Below are 20,129 nucleotides of genomic sequence, written 5' to 3'. Positions count from 1 at the left end.
CTTGAGAATCTATGAGAAATTTTATAGTTGGAGCTCCTATGTTGGTGCAAACCTGTTAACCTGCGTGGATTGCATCAGTCTTCAAGGGGATTCCTACAAAAGGCAGGGGAAAAAAGCACCTCAGCTGTGCCTTTTGGGGAAATGGAGTGCAGCACCAATTTGTGTGGAAACCTGTTACAGCAAGATGAAGGATTGATGTTTCTCCAGAGACTGGGAATGGTCCTTTTCCCTCTTGTCTTTGCCATTGCCTGTTTTCCCTCCTTCATGTGTATSTGTGTATGATTCTCTTGGGTTTTTTCCACTTCTTCCTTATAGTATGTGGGACATCAGCGTGAGAAATGGAGGAAGTTAGTGCAAGCAGATCTGCACTATCGACACCTGTTGCTGGGCAAGACCTTGGCAGCTTGGAAGGTAGGATGGAACAGCCTTTTCTTTGAGGCGTTTGTCTACATGTGCTGCAGTGTTTCAGTGGGAGTTGAAGAGTTGCCACACTGCTTCACTCCAGGCACGAACACACCATGTGTGCAAGGTAGAATGGAGGCTCCTGTATGTAGGGCTGYGTAAGCTCTAGCATTGCTTCTTGGAGCTGAAGAACCAAGGTAATCTTGTGGCTTTGGTGAATGGACTGTCATAGCTAGCAGTAACTTGTTTAATGACTGCTTGTGACAGAAAAGCAGTGTTCTGTGTAAGTATTTTTCCCTCTATACTCTATTGCCACTGCTATTCTTATGAGCTGCTACTRAGAGTTTCTAGCTGCTTCCTCACAGATGTTAACAGTTGAGATAAATTTACCTCTCAATACTATTTTTTTTCAGATTTACCAACAAAACGTACAGTGCATTCTGCATCAAGTAGCTGAAAAGGAGAAACAGCACACTCAACTGCTGCTGCGGTGAGCCTTTTCCTAGGCCTAGTGTGAGAGAAGTGGCTGCACTGCAGTCAAATTAATTATTTTCTTTTACTGCCACATTTGTAACTTTTTGAATGTTCAGTGCTGGGAGTTCMTCTGCCATGCATTGCTGTTTCTTTGCACGCAGATCATCTAGTTAAAAGAAACCTCTTCCTGTTTGCTGTCTGTTTTGCTTGAACATTTTTAAATCTGTTTAGTCCTATGAGAGTCATTAGACAGCAAACTGCATCATTCTGTGTCTGTTATGATATTAAAGCAGCCTGTAAGAGGTTGAGGTTATCTTGCATTACAGTGAGGAGAGTGATTAAAGATAGTATCACATKGATTGTAGTTAGTTTAGTTTTAATTACCATATTTGTTTTAATGCTGCAAGCTTGAGTCACTTGCAGACCCTGACTGGCTCAACTGAAGCTGCTGGATTTCAGTGTTCTGTTTTGCACTGCCTTCTCTGCAGCAGAGACCTGAAGGGGCAGAAGTTCATTTGCATGACTGAGTTTATATTTGCAGCTGGCTTTGGTTCCCTTCTGAATAGGAAAGTGCCAAATGAACAAGTGAGAATCATTCTTAATGGGTTTATGTTTTTTTTTTAATTTTGTGTGTATTTTTGCCTTCAGGCGGGTGCTGTGTATGTGGAGAGAAAATGCCCTTGCTCTTATACATGAATCCAAGACAACTACTCGGGCAGATGAGCACTACAGGAGAGCAATCCTGTTGAAGGTAAGGTCTGTACTGCAGGTGCCAAGGTCTCAGTACAGGTGCTGGTTCAGACAGGGGTCACATAAAGCAATTAGAAGGACCAAAAACTTCATCTAAGAGCCACTATTAAGATACGTCTGAAAAGTTGGAGTCTCATTTTGTTTTCTCAGGTGTTCAAACTTGTTTGAATAAACTCATGGCTTTTCCTCTTTCCTCTCCTCATTTCTTAGAAGGAAGGGAAAACCAGTAGTATGATATAGCATAGTAATACTGGTGAGGTGAGGCAGGGAGGTGATGGATGGAAAAGAAGAATGCCTTAAAAATGACAAGGAGACCCTCTGAAATATTTCTGTATTTAATTTGTAGAAAAATACTGTATTGCTAAGCTTTATGTGAAAAATGAGGTGGAAATGGTTGCATTACCAGCAATGGGGGGAATATTTTGTGTCCCCTTGCACTGCAGTGTCCCATCTCCTGTTTGCCTTATATCTTTAGGTGTTGCTGCAGTGGAGAGACACTGCCTGGCTACGAGCCTGTCACCGCCAGCTGAAGGTGACAGCTGTGATGGAGGCCAGAAAACATCTGGATGTGGGTGAGTTGATACAGGTGTTGTCTGTGTGTGAGCCATGGGCAGTGTGTTGTGTCATCTGTACAGATGAAGTGACAGGATATCTGTTGGCTCACAAAGGATGTCCCCACAGAATGGAGAGTGAGTGGGGACTCCAGTGATCTGCTGAATGCTGCTTGTGTTATTTTTGCTTCWCTGTTTGTTCCTTGTATAAGAGATGGTAACACTTCCTTCCTCAATGGAATTGRGAACCTCARAYATCTGTTTTGAGGGCAGTGCAAGTRGTCTTACCATTTACTGCTTGAATYTTTCTCTAGTAAYTCATAGTGAAAGGCCCTCAAACTCTGTAAGCTCTTTCATKGTACCATGKTGCATTCTTGACACAAGGACTCKGAAGTACAGAGGGCAAATGAKTTCCTAAAGGTAAAGAGTGTCAGTGGCAGCAGGGAAGACTTGCAAGTCATGGCTCCCTATCTGTTTAATAAAGTGTTTCAGAATTATTCTTGCTACACTGAATACTGTTGGTACTGCRTGTTGTCCAAATTAAGTATTGCTGCAGCAGTCTGGAAGAGTAGCTGATCACTTGATACTCTGAGATTAATTATCTCTTTTTGGTACGTGGGTTAATTTATCTTCCCCTATCAGTGCATTTACAGACCCTGTTTCTTCGCTGGAAGGAATTAACAGGGGAGTCTCTGAKGCGGAGGGCTCAGCACCACAGGGCAGCACAGCACCACCAGCAACACCTGCTCCAGAAGTACCTGGTGAAATGGAAAAGTTATCATCAGCAGTGCCTTGGGAAAAAGGTGAGAAGGATCAGCAGCCTCCCCAGCCTTCCCCAGTGGGAAACTGCAGGTGTGGAGGAGCAGGCTGTGTTCCCTGGTGAAGGGAATGGTAGTCTTGGCTGAGSAGGAGCATGACAACTTTGAGTACTGAGGAGGAAGGAACATGGCTGTGTCTTGCCTGAAGAAACTGATAGAAGTAACAGACTTAACAAGACAACCTGAGCTTCCCAGAGTGGGACCATTTGCTGTGAATTAAATCCTTGCTGGGCCTGTAGGTATCTGCAGCTGGGGTTACACTGTAGGGCACTTGGGTATGGAGGRTGTCCAGCAGAGCTAAGAGAGTATGATAAAGGCTGTTTGGTAGCTGTTCTCTTCTAATATCATTTGGTTCAGATAAATGGGGTTTGTCTGCAAGTGACTCACTGTTTTGGTTGCCTTGCAGCTGCTGCAGAGAAAGGGAGCTGACCTAATGACTCAAAGACTTTGCTCTGCTTCCTTCTCTTGCTGGAAATCTCGGGTAATGAATTTTCCCCTGGGTAGATACTTAACTCCTTACTAATCCTGATCCCTTCTCCTTCATTTTCCATTTMTACAAGGACCAAAAAAACTTTATTTAGACATCTTCACAATTTTTTGGTTCAGCTAGCTCAAGAGATATTTTGCTATAGACTGGGTGACCTGATTGTAAATTTCTGGTTTGGCTTTACCAGCACTTCCTCTTTGGTTGATGCTTTGGCTGATGTTCCTGCTGTGAGGTATGTGAACTCCTAACTCATGGTTGCTCTGTGTTTTTTCCCCATCRTAGCTGTTGCAGCAGCAATGGGAAAAGCGGAAGACGGTGCAGGCATTGTGGCATTGGTCCCTTTCACTGCAGAGAAAGGTAARGGGGGTGTGCAGGGCAGGGGCAGGCAAGTGAGATTGCAGATGTGCAGATCATGTTCAGATTTCAATGCAGTCAGCAGAGTGCACACTGAATGTCTGTTTCCTTTTCTCTTCAGGGTGCTGTATGTTATTYTGAGATGCTGGAAAACTCCCTAAAATTTTTCAACTAATTAAAAAATGCACACATTTTTCCCCATGCAGCCTCTGCTAACTTAAATCCCTGTCTCTTTGTCCTGTGGCAGTGTCCTGCTATTGCTGTAGCTCTGCCCGTTCCTRTTCAGTGGAAGAGAGAGTGTTGCTGTCTGCAGGGGGAGTCCCTGGCCTGGAATCTGTCTGTATAATAATTGCAGCTCTTGTTYCTGTTGTAGGTATTTGATGCTTGGCTCAGATTTGCCAAGCGACGGCAGGAGAAGAAAGATGGCGTTGAAAAAGTCACAGGAATTCACCACACAGGAGCTCCTCTGAGAGAAGGTGTAACCCGTGCCTTGAGAAACACTGYTGGCATCAAAGAGCTGCAGGGACAGCTCCACACTCAGCACAAGCTGGAGGTGAAGGAGTGATTGCTCAGATATAYATTCAGAACTGGGCTGCTGTGGTCTCTGCTCTGTGTGGGATGTGTGTTTGTGTGTATGYRCATGKGTRTATCTTGGAGCACCACATCCCAGCTGTTGTTTAGCTCCTGCAGGCACTTCTGTCTGTGGTTCAAAGCATTTCATTCAGCTGAGACTAGAGCACTTCAGACTCATTRGGAACCTTCCTTAATTAAACTAGTTCAGAACTGGCCAGTTCCTGCCATAGACAATATTTCTGGGTGAAACCTTTGCATGTGGGTCAGGTCTCTGAATTGTGTGCTAGAAGGAAGCATTAGAGGCTGCATCTGATCCTGTCTGAGCTTTAGCACTGCTTGTACCTTATTATGTGGGCTTGTGTCACTTCTACCTTTGAGTATCAACCCAGCCCTTCATGTGAAAAGGATGCCTGTACTGGTTGCTCTCTTCCTGCTTCTGGGCAGCATTCCCAGCTCCTTTCCAGTTTCAAGATACCAGTTGTTCCGTTTGCTAGTGTGCAGCTTGCCTTGGTGCAGAAGTACCCGGTTAATTCTCCTCACTCAAATGTAACGGGATCTGTTGGTTTAGCTTAGGGAGCTGGTATGGCTGTGAGGTCATCAGAAATCTCAGTTCCTTCTGTGGTGTCCTTCTCCCTGGGTGATGTGGTGCTTCCTGTTCTCAGCCACCAGATGCTCTGCTATTCTTTGTATTGGCAGGCAGCCTACAACCGTCACCAGTCAGTGTATTGTTGTGCCATGCTGTGGARACAGAAGGCTCTTTCCCAGAAATTAAATAAGCCTTGTTCTTTTTTRCCACCTTTGAAGAAGCAAGTGACATTTAAAAGGCCTGATGCTAGTCCTGAGACAAGAGRACATTCATCAGAGGAAGAGCCATGGCTTTCAAAATGCAGATATCTACCACTTCACCCTGCTGATGGGGACTCAGTTCTCAGTGGCCTGTGAGTGTAAATTTCCAGTCCCTCCTTCATTTCTCTAGCATAAATGTAACTTTTAACGTGTAATCTATCTACATGTGTCTAATTTTTGTCTTCCTGAGTTTTTTCATTGATTACTTAGTTCCATGCATTCTCCTTAGCTCTTTCTCTGACTCTGCATCCTGGCTGATGGTACAGAGTTATACAAGAGCTGCTGTGTAATGCAAACTGTAATGCAATCTGCCCACACATAATGGAGGAATTTGTGACTGTACTTGCCAGTGACAGGTAGAGCCAGCTAAGCTATAGACCATCCACTTTGTGTTTCTCAAGGTACAACTGAATTTGGGAAGCATTGGCCATTTGTTACAGGAACAGTTAGACAGAGAAACATTTGAAAGATACCTTTGACTTCAGCCATCAGGAGAGCTTATCTTGCCCCAGTGACCTAGAGCTGTCACCTTTTTCACTCAAGTCATCTGATGAAATGATAAGCAGCAAGATCCTGGTGTACAGAAGCTGAACTTTCTTCTTGCTCCTGGGGAAGCTGTTCCTTAAAAAATTCCTGTTGGTCATGGAGCAATTGCAAGGAAGAATCGTCCATGATTCCAGTGCAGGACAGAGCCCCCAGCAGGAAATAAGATGGTAACTTCTCATTGCTTTAAGCAAGTATGTGCTGCCAAAAGAAGAGTTTCTGCTGTGTTCRGTTGTGTCACCTCACCACTCCTTGTGCTGGCACAACCCTTGAYATGGTGAACCAGATTCTCACATTAATACAGATTGAAATTTAATCTTTAAGAATCATTATTGCATGCAAGGAGAATGTTGCGGGGCAGGGATGAATGATGGAACAGGACTGTTWCTTTAGCTGCAATGCCAGCTATGCCAATTCAAAATAATCATAATTTTGGGGCATTCTTTGTTCTGTTTTTCCTTTCAGAAGTGCTATTCAACGAGCCAAGTTACCACCACAGAAGCCTAACTTCCCTCTGGAATCTCTAGAAAGCAAAGAACAGCAGGGACCTCCTTTTACTAGGTAGARAATCTAATCTTAAAGTAAAGAAAAGACAGCAACTTACAGTAGGCAGCTAATTGGAGAGCTGTGTGCAAGGGAATGACAAGATTYTCCCCTTTTTTGCACTGACTGCAGAGGACAAGACCAACAGGTTGCGATGTGTATAGTGACCTCACCCTTCTTCCTGTACAGGTCAGAGGTGCCCTTTCAGCAGACATCTGTGAATAAATGTTCTACGCAGACTGGGAATTTAATGCTGACACCTCACAKGGAAAAAAGTACCTGTAAATGTCTATCTCACATGGACAATGCTGCTCATCCCCGTTGTCCCTCTCTCACCTGTGCTGCTCTCCCCTCTCTCCCTCTGTGGACACAGGATGTGCACCATGCTGAGCAGGAGCCAGAGCTGTGGTCTCCTGCATCTTTCATGCCCCAAATGAAAGCTGGCCCAGAAAAGGTGAGAGAATTGATGAAAGATTAAGGAGTGTATTTACTGGCTGCTACCAGCAGGCCTTGCTTATTGCTGCCTTTTTCTTAAGTAAGAAGTCTCTTTGAGAAAAATCCCAATATCATTCTGACCTTGCAGAGAGGAGGTCACCTTGTGAATGGTCACAAAGGAGCCCATTCCCAAGACTCTCAACAGAACTCCGTGGAGAAGAAGTTGCGWCCAAATTTGCAGCCACATTTGCTGTCACCTGAGGACTTGGTGGGAAAAGGGAATCACCAGACTGCAGGTAGATCCTCAGATCTAAACTGTAGCAGTTGCTCATCTTCCTCTCTAATCTTTATGAGACTGCAAGTCATTGTCACAAAATGTATGGGAGGCAAGGCAGTATTGTATGCTATCAGGAGGTAAAGGATATCAGTGTTCCTTTCTGGGATAGTAAAGGCAGTTGTATGGATTCTCCTGAGTCTGGGTCTGCTTTAGGCATTGAAGGATGGGACCTGATTGAGGTCAGCTTCTTTTRGCAAGAGCATGCTCTTGGTGCTGGGTGTTCATATGTACAGCAGAATGTTCTTCAGGTGGGAAGAGTTCACCCAGTAAGGCTGAGATTTCCCTGTTCTTACAGTATGGCTGTAAAGACAGATGKTGTCTAAGCACCTCTCGTGTTTTTAATCACATCAGAGCATGGAATTTTWTGTTCTGCAGGACTAGACTGTACTTAATTACTTTTAGGCTAGATGTAAAAGACTAAATCCTGAACAGGCCAGAACAGTATTTGTAGTACTAAAGCATCCACCAGAGCATTTCTTACCCTTTTGTGTGTTCAAACTGAGCCTTCAGGGCTTGTATGGCTGTCAGGACTCCTGCCCTCTACTGTACCTGATCCTTTAGGGTAAGCAGGTACATGTCACAGGGTGACAAAACATATGAAAAGGACTCAGGAGGATTCCATTTTTCCTGTCATTAAAAACATTACCCTTTTCTTTGATAAGAAGAAACAGTGGATGTCTGTTCTACCTCTGTGTCTTCCATTCAGCTGAAGGGGAAGAAAGGGAGCCCAGTTCCAGAGAAGAAATGGTGTTGCAGAGAAAGGTGGAAGTTGAACTCCGACACATCCAGCAGCAGATGCAGTACTACTACAGCAGGAAGCAGGAACTCAAGTATGGTGCAGTGCCCCTTTAATCAGCCTCTCTTCATGTTGTCAGCTCAGTGTTGCAGTTTTTCTGTGTATCTACCCTGAAAATAATGTCTGTTTACAGTAAAACTGTGAACGAAACAGAAAAGTTCCAGAGATTTTTATGTTCTCCTTTTGAGTTCATGCTAGGTGAGAGTACATGCATAACTACTTCTGTAGTCAGCTGAGTGGTTTAATTATACCTTGGCAGCTCTTGGAGAAGCATGTCAGAGGTATCACTGGGTGTAATCTAAAGACAGTACAAATTAATAGGGCAGAGCAGTTGAAATTTAGCTTTTAGTTATTTTATCAAGAGGAGTGAGGACTGAGCTTTTCTAGCTGTCAATTAAAAAAAATTAAACATGGCTGGTATTTGATAAGWGCTCTATTAGAACAAGAAAACAGAAATGCTTAACAGAAAATGGGASTTGGGGGTGATTTAATTGTCAGAAAACTAAGAAGTAGGACTAGAAAAAGGAGATGGAGACAAGTTTTCAGATTTCTCTGCTTTACATCTTCCTATTTCTTTGTTTTACCTTTTTAAAAATATTTTAACCATTCACTTGAGACAAAAAAATGGATCTTATTGCAAGTATCAATTGCAAGTCTGAGTTGGCTTAGACTGTTGAGCTCTTAATTGGGATAAGAATCCTTCTAATCCATTTTATCAGGTGCTGTCAGCARCAGGCACAGATTCTGCAGCAGTGGCTGGAAATGAGCACACAACCAGGAGCCCAAGATGGTGTGCAAGGAGTTCAGGAAGAATTGGGTCAGGTGTGTACACAGCATTCCCCTTGAAGCTACTGAAGTGATTATCACTATGCCATGCACTCAGCCTAAAGGCTGATGGTAGCTGTGAGGAATTGTGTAGTAAGCTGTTAGTAAAATGCCAACAGAAGGGAAATTTGTAGTCAGAAGTGGGCTGAGGAGCAGAACAGGTTGTGTAGATGTATCTTCCTGTTTGTTCAGAAATGTAACTCGTGCTCCAGCAGACCTTTCTGAGGCTATTTCCAAGCTAAAGATCAGGCTTTCATAGATTCAATCTTAAAATTGTTTTGCAATTCTTCAAGACAATTTCCCTGGGTGCAGACTGCACCTGCACTGCTGTCATGCCTCAGGTTCAGTCAGCTGTGGGTGGTGACACAATCTGTCACTTACTGGCTCTCAAGTGGGATAATACAAAAGCTGCTGGAGCAGCTCTTGCTGTCATAAAGACTAAATGCTATTGCACTGTACAAATTTATGATTATGCTCATGCTCTTGTCTTCCCTCTCAGYTGCAGATGAGGATCAGCACTCTCACCAAAGCACACTTAGCAGACAGACAACATGTGCAGACYCTGCTTGCCCGCCTGCAAGATATCCAGCTTGCCCTGGATCTGAAATGCATCTGAACCAACCTCCCAGCTCAGGGGTAGGACTCCTTGCCCCTTTCATAGCAGGTGACAAGAGATTTATCCATTCACTTAGTCCAATGTATGCACTTATATTTGATATATTAAAGTATTTTTGCTTTTTTTATCATTACTGTAGCTGATCAAAACCAAACTGGAGCTACACCTACCTCATGCTGCACTTGTAATACTTAGTTTARGTTACCTGTTGTGCCAGAAGGATAAGCAACACAGATAAGACTCTTTATTTCAAAATGTTTGCAATTAAATGAGTTCATGTCAGTAAGTCATACACTTTGACATACAAAAATACCGTGCTACTGATACAGTTGAATTAAATGGATTCTCCATGCAGGAGAAATTCACAGCATTATCAGTACCCTCAAGGAACTTTGTTTTCACTCCCAGGGTGTGTTGCTGGCCCCTGCATCACAAGCAATGTTGGTTTATTAGCTCGCTCTGCACAGTATTAAAACCATCATACAAACAGCCACTTGCATGCTGAATCCTCTCTTCCTTCTGAGATTTCTAATAAAGCAAACATCAAGCAACCCATTCTCCATCATTAGGCTAATAGTTACCTTCAGATACTATGGATGATGCTGCTGAACAGRCAGAAATTAAAGCTTAAACTTCCTTTGGCTCTGTCTGGATGTCATAGGCCCCAGTGGAAAAGAGTGAAAAGATTCAGTTGTCTTTTTCTCTCATACACTGGAACAAATTTGCTTTCTCTTGTCCACACTGAAGTTTAATGCAAAAGGTCACCGTAACTTTATTCTATTGGGGTTGATATTTGCCTTACTCTTTTCTCACTCTCAAAGGTTTAAAAAAACTTGTATCTGGTACTGTACTGCTGCAGGAGTAAACTTGCTAATGCCAAGAAATTTAACAAGATAGGTGGCTGAGAGCCACTTCAAGCTTTCAAACTCCTCCCTGTGTAAAGTGAGGAAACACTGACTCCTGGAGCCAAATGAATTTTCTCCTGCTTGTCACCCAAACAGCCACCCTCATCTGACTCATGGCTGGGCTACATCACTTAAAGGCAGTTTATCATCCCTTCCCTCCTGATGACAAGCTAAGCATACAAGACTTGGCAAACTGGACATTTGTACAACAAAATTATATTCTATTTTCTGCAGTGCGTACAAAGAAGGGTTTCTTTAGGAGATCAGAGCTGGTCAAAGCCTGTCATCTCCTTGAAGTAGCAGAAAAGTAGCTCAAGCAAGGAAGTAGTACAAGAAATCTTTCAGAAAGCAGAAAGGCAGGTTTCATAAGCGTGTCCACTTCAACAAGCTCTGGACAGCAAAATCAGTTCTAAATGTTTGAGTGCTGGGACTGGAAACAGTTTATTCTCAAAAAAAATGGTACATTGCTTTAAAACTCAATTCCTCTTCACTTTGGCAGTGGTTTTTGTCAGTGCCACATGCAGTAGATCCAACGTGTTAAGATTTTAAATCTTGATGTGAAGTCACAAAGAGGCTCTAGAATTTTACAGTGAATGAAGCTTCAGCAGAAAGCTTTCAGTCCCCAGCACCTTCCTAGCATTAAGTATGAGGGCAGAAGTCAGAGCCAGCGTGGGGTTTTTTTTATATTTTGAATAAGATTAAATTGGTGCCAGTTAAGGGAGGGCCAGATTGGTACCTGGGAAGCAATAGTGGATTTCTTCAAAGAGCCACAATATTTTAAACACAGTCAGTGCATAGGGCATTTCACTCCGTGCAGTAAAAATTGGTCCTGAAGTAGTTGTAGCTGTCTGTAATAGACTAATTCTTCAATAATTTAGTGACAAAGTAACAATAAGAATACATAGCAGAAAGTAAAAATGTACTTTAGTTGCTATCACATCATCCAAGGAAAACATGCCCTATGCCTTCCAACTCCTTAAYCCAGGAGGTAAAGTAAAGTAATTCTCTCAAAGACTTTAAGGCCTGGAATTGCAAAATAAAACCATGGATTAGGAAGAGGGGACAGAGCTTTGCCTGTCTTTAAAAAAAAAAAAAAAATTAAAAAAAAAAATCACGAGATGACAAGTTCTGTTGTCTGGAATGTAGACACAGTTTCCAGGTTTAAAATACATTGCAAAGTCCATTTTTAAAGGGACAATGTCAGACAAAAGAACTAAAGTTGTCTAAGAGTAGAAAAACTGGGGATGAGTCATTCACTGTAGTGACTGACTGTTGTAGGTTTTGCTTTGTTTGGGCTGTGAAGGCACACCAGCCGATTTCACTGTTTGAYCCTCTGTGCATTCAGAGGCTCCCTTTATTTAATAATTTCACCAGAGTTTCTTAGAATATAATAAATATGAGAACATATTCATTACTCAAGGTCTGAAAAACAAATACTGCAGATACAAGGTACCAGGTCTGACTTAGCCTGTCAGTGTCCCTTTAAATTCAGGTAATYTCTACCTCCACTCTTTCCCATTGCACCTGCCTAGGAAGGCTTAAAAGGGACTTAGAGGCTCTAAGAAAACATAATTATCCTGTGGCACATTCAGGGGAGAACATGAAAGACTACAGGCACAGGGTGGGACAGAAACCACCATGGGCAACATCTTTAAAGGCAGTTGTCGATACATCCATGATCATTCAATTCAGTTTCTACATTCAGCAGCAGGTAAATGTAGACCAAAATACTTTCAAGTTWAACACAGCAGTGACATCTTTTCTCCTCACCCAGGGCCTGCTGAGTGATACAAACTTGATAAGTGAAACACTCAGTAGTGTGAAAAGTGTCCCTTTGTATAGAAAATCTTGCTGAGACAGTTTCTATAGAGAGCCCAGTGCTTCTCCAAAGCGGATTTTCTGTCCAGCTTTGAGGTTGAATTTGAAGTCCTTGGGTGCCTCAAAGATCAGTACAATCGTAGAGCCTAAGTTAAATTCCCCTAAATGTTCCCCTTTCCTCATGGGGATTCCCTCCTTGTTGTTGTTGGATATGAAGCTGAAGTCATTGTAGGAACCTTTAGAGTAACTTGGACTGTTCGTGTGCAAGTCCTRTACAGAGAAGGAAAAAGAGAAGGATTTACTGGAGGATTCCAATGCTCTGTGTTCATCACCACAGGTATGGACTGTACATACTCAGGCATTTTCCATGCAGGAACTCACAGTTCAAAGGAACAATAGAAATATTAAAAAAACCAGTCTGTATTGGAGACAACACCGTTCAGATTAATCTTAGAATATCAGTACTGTGAAACACCCTAATTTCAGGGTAATAATTTTTTTTTAAATTTTGTTACGCTGCACCAACTTCAACCATCAACACCAGAAAGGTGCCTGCTATGATCCTGCTCACCTGGTCAAAGTAGATGCGGATGGAGCCCACGTTTGTTGCTCCTACAGCTGTTAGTGAGAAAAAGCCATGTTTCCAGTCACCTGTAAGGACAACCCGTTCATTGTGGCAGAACAGTTCCTTGATCCAGCGRGCAACTCCGGGATTCACAGACATCAGAGAGCCTGAAGAAGTGAGAAAATGTTCAGGTTAGGTTGTCTGGTTTGTAGCAATATTATAATGGCACTCAAATGGTGTTTTCAGTGTAACTGGAGCTGATCCAGTAAACAAGTCTCATTTGTAGGAAGAGAGGCAAGTGCCAGGCAGAGCGARTGAAAGAGAAGGCTGTGGTGAAAACAAAGGGGTCACAGAGGGATGTGTGTGGCAGGTCAATCTCTCTGTCATGGTGTTTGAAACCAAATCCAAATACTTTGGTTTTTGCTAGATACCAAGAAATAAAATAGCAAGAAACAAAACCATCCAGTCCCAGCTCCAGCAGTGTAATTGTTCAGTTGCATTTTCTTTGCCAAGCACAAGTGGAGCTCATACTTAAGGCTACTGTTTGGTGTGATCTACAAAACTATCCCTATTTCACATGCAAATTGAATAAATGGTGTTTGGGAACAAATTAGGTCAGCATGCATCAAATGGGTACCTCAGCTGAAATGATTACAATATTATTGTTTTCACCATTATGCACACTTTGCTCTGGTAAGCTACACTGCTGTAAAAGTCATTACTATTTGTGACAAATCAGTTTTCTACCATTATCTATCATGTTACTGTACAACTTCTGCACTGTGTGTCTCATTCTGCAGTAGCCCATAGCAGTGCTTCCCTCCATAGCTGCTCTGCAGTTGTTTTCTAGCAACAGAAACCAACCTGGGAAATGCCGTCGGTGTGACACTGTCCAGTCCGTGGGCGAGTGAAAGCAGTGATAATCCCCTGGTGCAAGGTAGATTACACAGTGGTAGAGCTCATTCCCCTCCTTTGTGACCAGTTGTTGCTGAAAAGAGTTACCAGGTAGGGCTGCAGAGAAAGCAAGGAAAGGAAGAGGTTAAAGATACTCCTCCTGCAGTCATCTACCRCAGCCAGGCAGTCTATGTTAGGGCCAGTGCAATAGCAGAGGATTAAATGCAGCCCATGTGGACTCAAGAAACTACAAAAACATGTATTTCATCCAGGAATCCAATACTTCAAGTGTTCCTTTTCCTTTACAACAAAATTAGATCCTGGATTGTTGTAATCATTGTGAAAATTTCTTACTTTTGGAGTTCGCTCCTCCCTAAGCAAAACAGGAACTGAAATCCTGTACAACAGAATTTGTATTAAAGCTGCCCTTTAAGAATGGAACTTGTAAAGAATCCTCCAAGTTATTAGAGGGATACTGCTTGAGCATAAATSTTGTTAAGGAGTAGTTTATACAGTTTTTGCTTCCCAGTGCTTGGGCCCATTTCAATGTGATTGGAGTCACAGGAGTGCTGCAGCCATGATATAGCAAGACATCTTGGAGTCAAGTGTAGGAACCAAGCAACTCAGTTCAGATAATCAGAATGAGCCAGGCATGACTGTATAAAGCCACAGGTGAGAAAGAGGAGAACTAGAACAGTGACATGGTTATCATCAAAAATCAGACCTGCTTTTGTTCCTGACAATGCAAGGAATTGGTTACTTTTTTTCATCTCTCTTAGTCTCATTATTTCTGAGAACATTGCAAGGACAGAGCAGAATAAATGCAGAACTGACACAGAACTCACCCTGACTAAAATGCATTTCCTCTGTGGAGATGCGAGGTCCCAAGAAAGATTCCAGAGAATAAGTAACCCCTTTTACTTGCTCCACTTCACAGTTTTTTACTTGTCCGAAATTAAGGATCTTTCCATCAGAGGGACTAATCTACAGCAAAGAGAAAAAATTGAAACAAAGTTCATTAATTCCCCATGAAGCAGTGCCATTCCTCTGGGGGCTGAGGRAAGCTGGCAGCGCTGGGTAAAGCCCTCCCTTCCTTTCACTCACCACACTGTGCACACAGCAGACTGGCCGTGCTTGTGGTTTCAGCTTCCTGCGGAAGAACTCGCTGAGGTTCCTGTAGTGGTGCAGATCCTCCACAGCTGCCTCCTTCATGTTCACCCCRAAGGTCCAGATGTACAGGCTGTACACGGGCTTCCGCAGCCACGTGGGCAGCTCCACCTGGTTCAGGCGACCCCAGGCTCGGGAGAACAGCCGAGTTGGGACTGATTTGTACAGGGCAACCTGAAGRAAGAATTGCAGCAGCTCAGTGAGTTCTCCCCACTGATGGCTCACTTCTCCCAATGACACAGGAAAAAGGATCATCCTGTTCTGTGAATACATGGGTTATATCACACTCAAAGTAGCCTTTAAGGCGGCAAAAAATTAACACTTGCACTTCATCCTCACTCCCTCCCTTCTGGTGAGAGTAGATAAGGGACAGGATGAAACTTAATATAACTATACTGAAGCCACTCCACTGCAGGCTGAAGTTTCATATTGAAGTTACTGAATTTCCACTCCACTGCAGGCTGAAGTTTCATATTTAAGTTACTGGAAACTGCCTAATGTGAGGCTTACAGAAAAAAGAGATATTGCACATATTCTAGTAGAATGCTAATCAGAGACATTTAACATTACCAATGTATAACTTTTTGTGAATAACCGAATGAAAATTGACTGAAARTAACTTCTCAGTGTTGAATGACATGCTCCTCAGATCAATCTGCTACTGAGGGTGTTTCCCACACCCAGTACTGTGTGTTACAATGACACAAGTACCATCAAAGAAATATACCCATAAGGATGCAGCTACACTGGTACAAACTTACACCAGCTTTACTCCTTCTCTTACAACAACTGAAGTTGCAAATTGCAAGAATATTAAGTGCATTTATTTCTGTAGAAATACGCCTTTAGATATACACCAAAGCCCCAAGTTTTAGCAAGGAAAACAAATGAAACCAATTTGGCAAGAGGTATCTGCTGTTGATGTAAGTGAACAGATGACAACATCTTTCTGTTGATAATTCCAGCAGACARCTCTTCTGGGGTTTGTGGTACATCCTGTCAGCCAGGAAGCTCACAAGGCTATTATGTAACTGGGGGAGCTGGGGAATATGGACCAAGGGAACTGAACACTCTGAAACCAGTTTTGCARAAGAAGTGGTGATCTGCTGACTGGTGCTGTGTTTTTGAACAACTACATTTAACTCCCAGCTAAAACTTGGGTTTTTTCTTAGTGAGAGTCATCATTTGTTCTCAATATTAGTCATATCCTCAATAATTAAATCTTGCAAAACACAGCAATAAACACAAAAGCATACATTGGCTCCATTATACCAAATACAGCAAATTAGGATTCCACATACAAATCACCATCCTGGGTACATACTGGGTTATTTCAGAAACCAAGTACCAACCTAATCTTACTTCAGATAAAACCTTCTAAATAATACTTTATGTTATATAAGCTGAGGTACTGAGGGAAAGAATGTGTTRCCATTTTGACATGCCCTATACAGTATTAATTTCTAAAATAACTGCTGTTTTCTACAAACATAGAAAATGTATGTACAATTATAAAATCACACAAATTGTCWCAAGTGGTATTTCCTAGTTGCCCCTTCTCTTCAAAGGAGCCTGGTTTTCAAGTTGATGGGTTTAAACGGAACAGATGTTCAGTGAAATAGGCTTAAGAATGGCAATTTTGTTCCYGTTTTTAATCAAAATACTTACTTGCTTGTTGGATTCTGAAACTGCGTGATTTGTGGGGAGAATTACTAGGTGCAAAGCATCCCATACCTTGCTTTCAACAGTATCAGAGCAGAGATTTGYATATCATTTGGACATGCTGGACTACAAAAGCTCAATGAACTTGAGGAACAAACCCTCTCTGTGCCAAAATAACAAAAAGCAAGAGACCATTTCAACCTGACTGTGAAAAGGAACTTGCCAAGAGRTTTGGTCTTCCTTGCCCTAGCCTTKAYACTGTGAGGTGACTGAATTCYTTCAGAAGTTTTTTACTTCCCCTGTTAGAGGACAAAGTAATTCTCTGGTCCTGAAAAAATCACTTCTCTGTGAAGCAATTAGTCAACAGAACCATGAACAGTAAGAACTAAACAGAAGCATGAACTGTGCCTGTTTTCACCCAGTGATCAGCAGGCAGTCCTGCATGAAGGAATCTCCCCCCAGATGCTGCCAGCTCCTCCAGGACACACAGCTCCCAGACACGGCGCGCGAGAGACCTGCTCACACTTACCCTGCTCATAGGCCTCCATCCCACTCTGGTCAGGGGTTTAAGAGCACCGAAAGGCAGAAGGTAATAGAGAATAGTCAGAGGCCAAGAACGGAGTTTCAGAGCAGGCCTAGACATACAGCTCAGCTGGCCCAACCTTCGCCTCAGGGCCAGCTGGGGGAATTGCAACCTGAAAGATTACATACACAACATCAGAGGGTCAGGCATCTCAGCTGCAGAGCCACCAGCTCCCCACAGCTGGGGTGAGTTATTCCTGCTAAACTGACTTTACCATTGATCCTACAAGTCTTTACTCCTTTATTTTCATCAGTCCTTCCCCTTCCCACAACAGAAGAACAGTTAAATCTAAAAACCAAAAGTTYTTTGTCCAAATAATGGTGTTCACCCTCACAGGTCACATTTATGAATGACACCCTCAAAAATTAAAGATAAGACTGGTTTCACTGAGTACTCTGGTTCTGAAAAGGGAACGTGTGGACAAAACTAATATTTGGCAAGACAATACTGGCAAGACAATCTAGTCTCCATAGCCCAATAATCAATTCCTCTGCCTCACAACCAGCTGCATCTCTGATTTTTTTTCTTACATGGACGTCCTGACTGAGAGGGATCTCATGGCTATGGGGAGAAGTTGACCTTCTAACTCTCAGAGGGWAAAGCTACTCAGCTTCTTAGCAGAGGACAGACATCAAGGGCTTCAGTTCAGACCCTTGCAGGACGTCTGGATGCAAAGCCCTTCAGGTCGCCATTTATTCTTTGGCTTCTATTCATGAAAAAAACACTGGCATTTCCAAGATCCCATTRTCAAATGGAAATCTGCCTACCTGAAGGCAAATTATTCAAATGACTGACTGAACTCCTGACTAGGAGACTGTTCCCCTGCAACCAGGACACACTGATGTGCACACACAAACTCAAGTGGCACAKTCTGGCTGCTCCTACAGCTCATTCTCTCAAGGGATTCTGTGACATAGAGGAGGAACTACAAAATACTGCGTATGTCTTGCCAAGATAGAAAGAAGCTGAGAATTTTAAAGGAAATTTTCTTGCCAGCTTATTCTTTTCAAAACTTGGATCAGAATTAAAATATCAGGGAGACAGGTACAATTGTCACCACTTCAGGAAATAAGATGGTGCTTTTGGCTCAGAGATTTTTTTTCTGCAGTGAACAAAACTTCTTTCCCCTGAAGAATTAATAAATAAACAGAGAATTATCTGTGCATCATACTGCAACAAGGAAAAAGAACCCTGAGCAAAAGTGCTGTCTCAGCAGAGTTAAAGCCAGCTTCTCTGCAGGAGGTGGGACTGACTGGACAGGGGAATAGGAAGGRACACTTCACATTTTCCTTCCCATCCTTAGCACCCAGCAGCCTGCAAGGGCTGGTGGGCCAGGAGCCGGGCTGGGTCCCGTTCTCCCCCTCCTGCTGCTCTCCCCCCCTTCACTGCAGTCGCTSCTGGACCAATCCCTGCAGAGCTGCATCGCTCTGGAGCCCTCAGGCTTCTCACTGCCTTGGCCTGGTTTCAGASCGGCCCCTCAACTAATTTTTCCATTCTCCTAGTGACAGACAGTAGAAGGGAAAGGAATGAAAGCATCCCCATTCCCCTTGTCAGGGAACAGCATGCCCTTCTCTGCCAATGCAATGCATAAGGAGCTTTAYAGTAATTAGGCCAAACAAAAGCTTCCCAGATGGCTCCCGGTCCTTCTGCCCAGAAACCCTCCCAGCCTCCCTCCCACTTCAGTCACCATTGCTGCAAAGCAGAAAACACTGAAGAGTACCTGAAACGAGTTCTCCTACTTGGTGTCCCACCGGCAGAGGCAGCCGGGCCTGGACTGTCCAGCTGTGGGTGCTGGTCCCCGGCACAGCTGCTGCTGCCGCCGTTCCCTGAACGCAGCCTCCGGACATGAATTTTAACTTTGCGGAGGTTGTAGCAAGAGGATGGAGGGTTAGATAAAGCTTTGTAGCATCTCACCATTTCCCTGTGTGGAGCTCTGGTCCCTGCAGGGTGTTTGACTGACACATCGTCAGGGTGATGGCTGTTGCAAGGCTCAGTCTTTTTTCCTCTACCTCTCTTTCCTTTGCTTGCTCCGGCACAGGAGAGAGGACACGGCGTCACAGTTCCTAAATCCCCCGCTGGTTTGTCTCTGGATTCCCTCTCTGTTTCCCACTTGAATCTCTGCTACGAGGGTTGCGGCTATTGCAAACAAACAGGCATTGTGTCACATTTCAACATCCCACTACAAAGCCGACTCTGCATACAATAAAAATGAGCTGTCCATATGAGCAGTCCTTGTTTCTTGCTAGTCCGGGTGGCCATCGAAACCCAACTCCCCAAAAAACACCCTGCAGTCTGTCCCAGGCTGCTGGGCAGCGATGCACTAGTGAGAGCAGCAGCCAACTGGCCTTGCACAGCTCATCCCAGCGCCAGCCCGAATGTGAGGCTGGGAGGAGGAGTGGGGCGGAGAGGAGGAGGAGATAACTCCCAGCTTCAATTCTGCAGTGCAGCAGCTGCCACTAAAGGAGTTCTGGACTGTTGGGCACCAAAAATCTTTTTCTGCTCTTAGTGTCCAGCTTGGAAAGAAGAAAACAGAATGGAAAAAACATCTTTCTGTTTTACAACCCTTGCCAGATATGAACATCCATCTCCTGAAGTCTCCTTCCATCTCAAAACTGTCACTTAGGGGAACACGTAATGGACATTCTTCTGCAAATAACCAGGTACATACAAAATAAGCCAGTTTTAGGGCCAGCCTGAGAATTATGTATAAAAGAATTGTTATCTGTCTATTAGTGACTTTCAGTACTGTCACAGTTTTTGTGTCCAGTAGAACTAAAATACAAAACAGGAATAAAGGAAGCTGTTTTGGTTTTTAAAGACCAAAGGATGCAGCGTTTCTGTTTGAGCATTCTAAATGTACATAGAGAAACTTCCCTCTTTAGCCCTACATAACACACATCAAACATAGATTTTCTGCATCTCCTGGGACTGGATTTGGATCATGAAGGGAACCCCGGTTCAGAAAGTGGAAGTCAGATAGCTACATCTCACCTCAAGATTAAACCAAATACTCAGAATAGTTCGGGGCTGACTATAGCGGCTCCATTTCAACTTCTGCTTTCTGCTAAATCTGGGTTGAAAACAACCAAAAAACCCCTTCCTTGTTTCCAAAGCCTTCTAAGCACCATGAAAAGTGTACCTAAGTGTACCTAACAGAGCAGATCAAAAAGAGCACTCCTGCTCTG

At 43.4% G+C, this 20,129-nt stretch overlaps 2 protein-coding genes across 12 annotated transcripts in view; one reads left to right on the top strand and one right to left on the bottom strand.

Annotated features, from left to right (window-relative positions):
- The window catches only part of SFI1 (SFI1 centrin binding protein), a 27,561-nt gene extending 14,881 nt beyond the window's left edge, over positions 1-12,680 (top strand). For 3 of the 6 annotated variants that reach the window (XM_057373833.1, XM_057373834.1, XM_057373837.1), the window contains 16 exons: positions 316-411; positions 816-892; positions 1,525-1,627; positions 2,102-2,198; positions 2,820-2,980; positions 3,402-3,476; positions 3,765-3,839; positions 4,210-4,389; positions 5,214-5,347; positions 6,264-6,359; positions 6,531-6,795; positions 6,925-7,072; positions 7,820-7,943; positions 8,629-8,731; positions 9,234-9,398; positions 12,618-12,680. In XM_057373833.1, coding sequence (XP_057229816.1) covers positions 316-411; positions 816-892; positions 1,525-1,627; positions 2,102-2,198; positions 2,820-2,980; positions 3,402-3,476; positions 3,765-3,839; positions 4,210-4,389; positions 5,214-5,347; positions 6,264-6,359; positions 6,531-6,795; positions 6,925-7,072; positions 7,820-7,943; positions 8,629-8,731; positions 9,234-9,350 — 1,851 coding nt within the window. In that variant the 3' untranslated portion in view covers positions 9,351-9,398; positions 12,618-12,680. Of the gene's footprint in view, positions 1-315; positions 412-815; positions 893-1,524; positions 1,628-2,101; positions 2,199-2,819; positions 2,981-3,401; positions 3,477-3,764; positions 3,840-4,209; positions 4,390-5,213; positions 5,348-6,263; positions 6,360-6,530; positions 6,796-6,924; positions 7,073-7,819; positions 7,944-8,628; positions 8,732-9,233; positions 9,399-9,489; positions 9,724-12,617 lie in introns of those variants that run through there. The other 3 variants (XM_057373835.1, XM_057373832.1, XM_057373836.1) reach the window with 3 other exon arrangements.
- The window catches only part of PISD (phosphatidylserine decarboxylase), a 24,649-nt gene continuing 14,092 nt past the window's right edge, over positions 9,573-20,129 (bottom strand). For 4 of the 6 annotated variants that reach the window (XM_057373840.1, XM_057373839.1, XM_057373842.1 and 1 more), the window contains 7 exons: positions 18,665-19,080; positions 16,891-17,056; positions 14,637-14,873; positions 14,378-14,516; positions 13,503-13,649; positions 12,645-12,805; positions 9,573-12,343 (listed from right to left, as the gene is read on the bottom strand). In XM_057373840.1, coding sequence (XP_057229823.1) covers positions 12,119-12,343; positions 12,645-12,805; positions 13,503-13,649; positions 14,378-14,516; positions 14,637-14,873; positions 16,891-17,056; positions 18,665-18,861 — 1,272 coding nt within the window. In that variant the 5' untranslated portion in view covers positions 18,862-19,080 and the 3' untranslated portion in view covers positions 9,573-12,118. The remainder of the gene's footprint in view (positions 12,344-12,644; positions 12,806-13,502; positions 13,650-14,377; positions 14,517-14,636; positions 14,874-16,890; positions 17,057-18,664; positions 19,081-20,129) is intronic. The other 2 variants (XM_057373844.1, XM_057373843.1) reach the window with 2 other exon arrangements.

Source organism: Malurus melanocephalus, unplaced genomic scaffold (genome assembly GCF_030028575.1).
Source record: "Malurus melanocephalus ecotype Western Australia unplaced genomic scaffold, MMel_1.1 scaffold_208, whole genome shotgun sequence".
Classification (NCBI taxonomy): domain Eukaryota; kingdom Metazoa; phylum Chordata; class Aves; order Passeriformes; family Maluridae; genus Malurus; species Malurus melanocephalus.
This window is presented reverse-complemented; position numbering and strand designations above follow the sequence as displayed.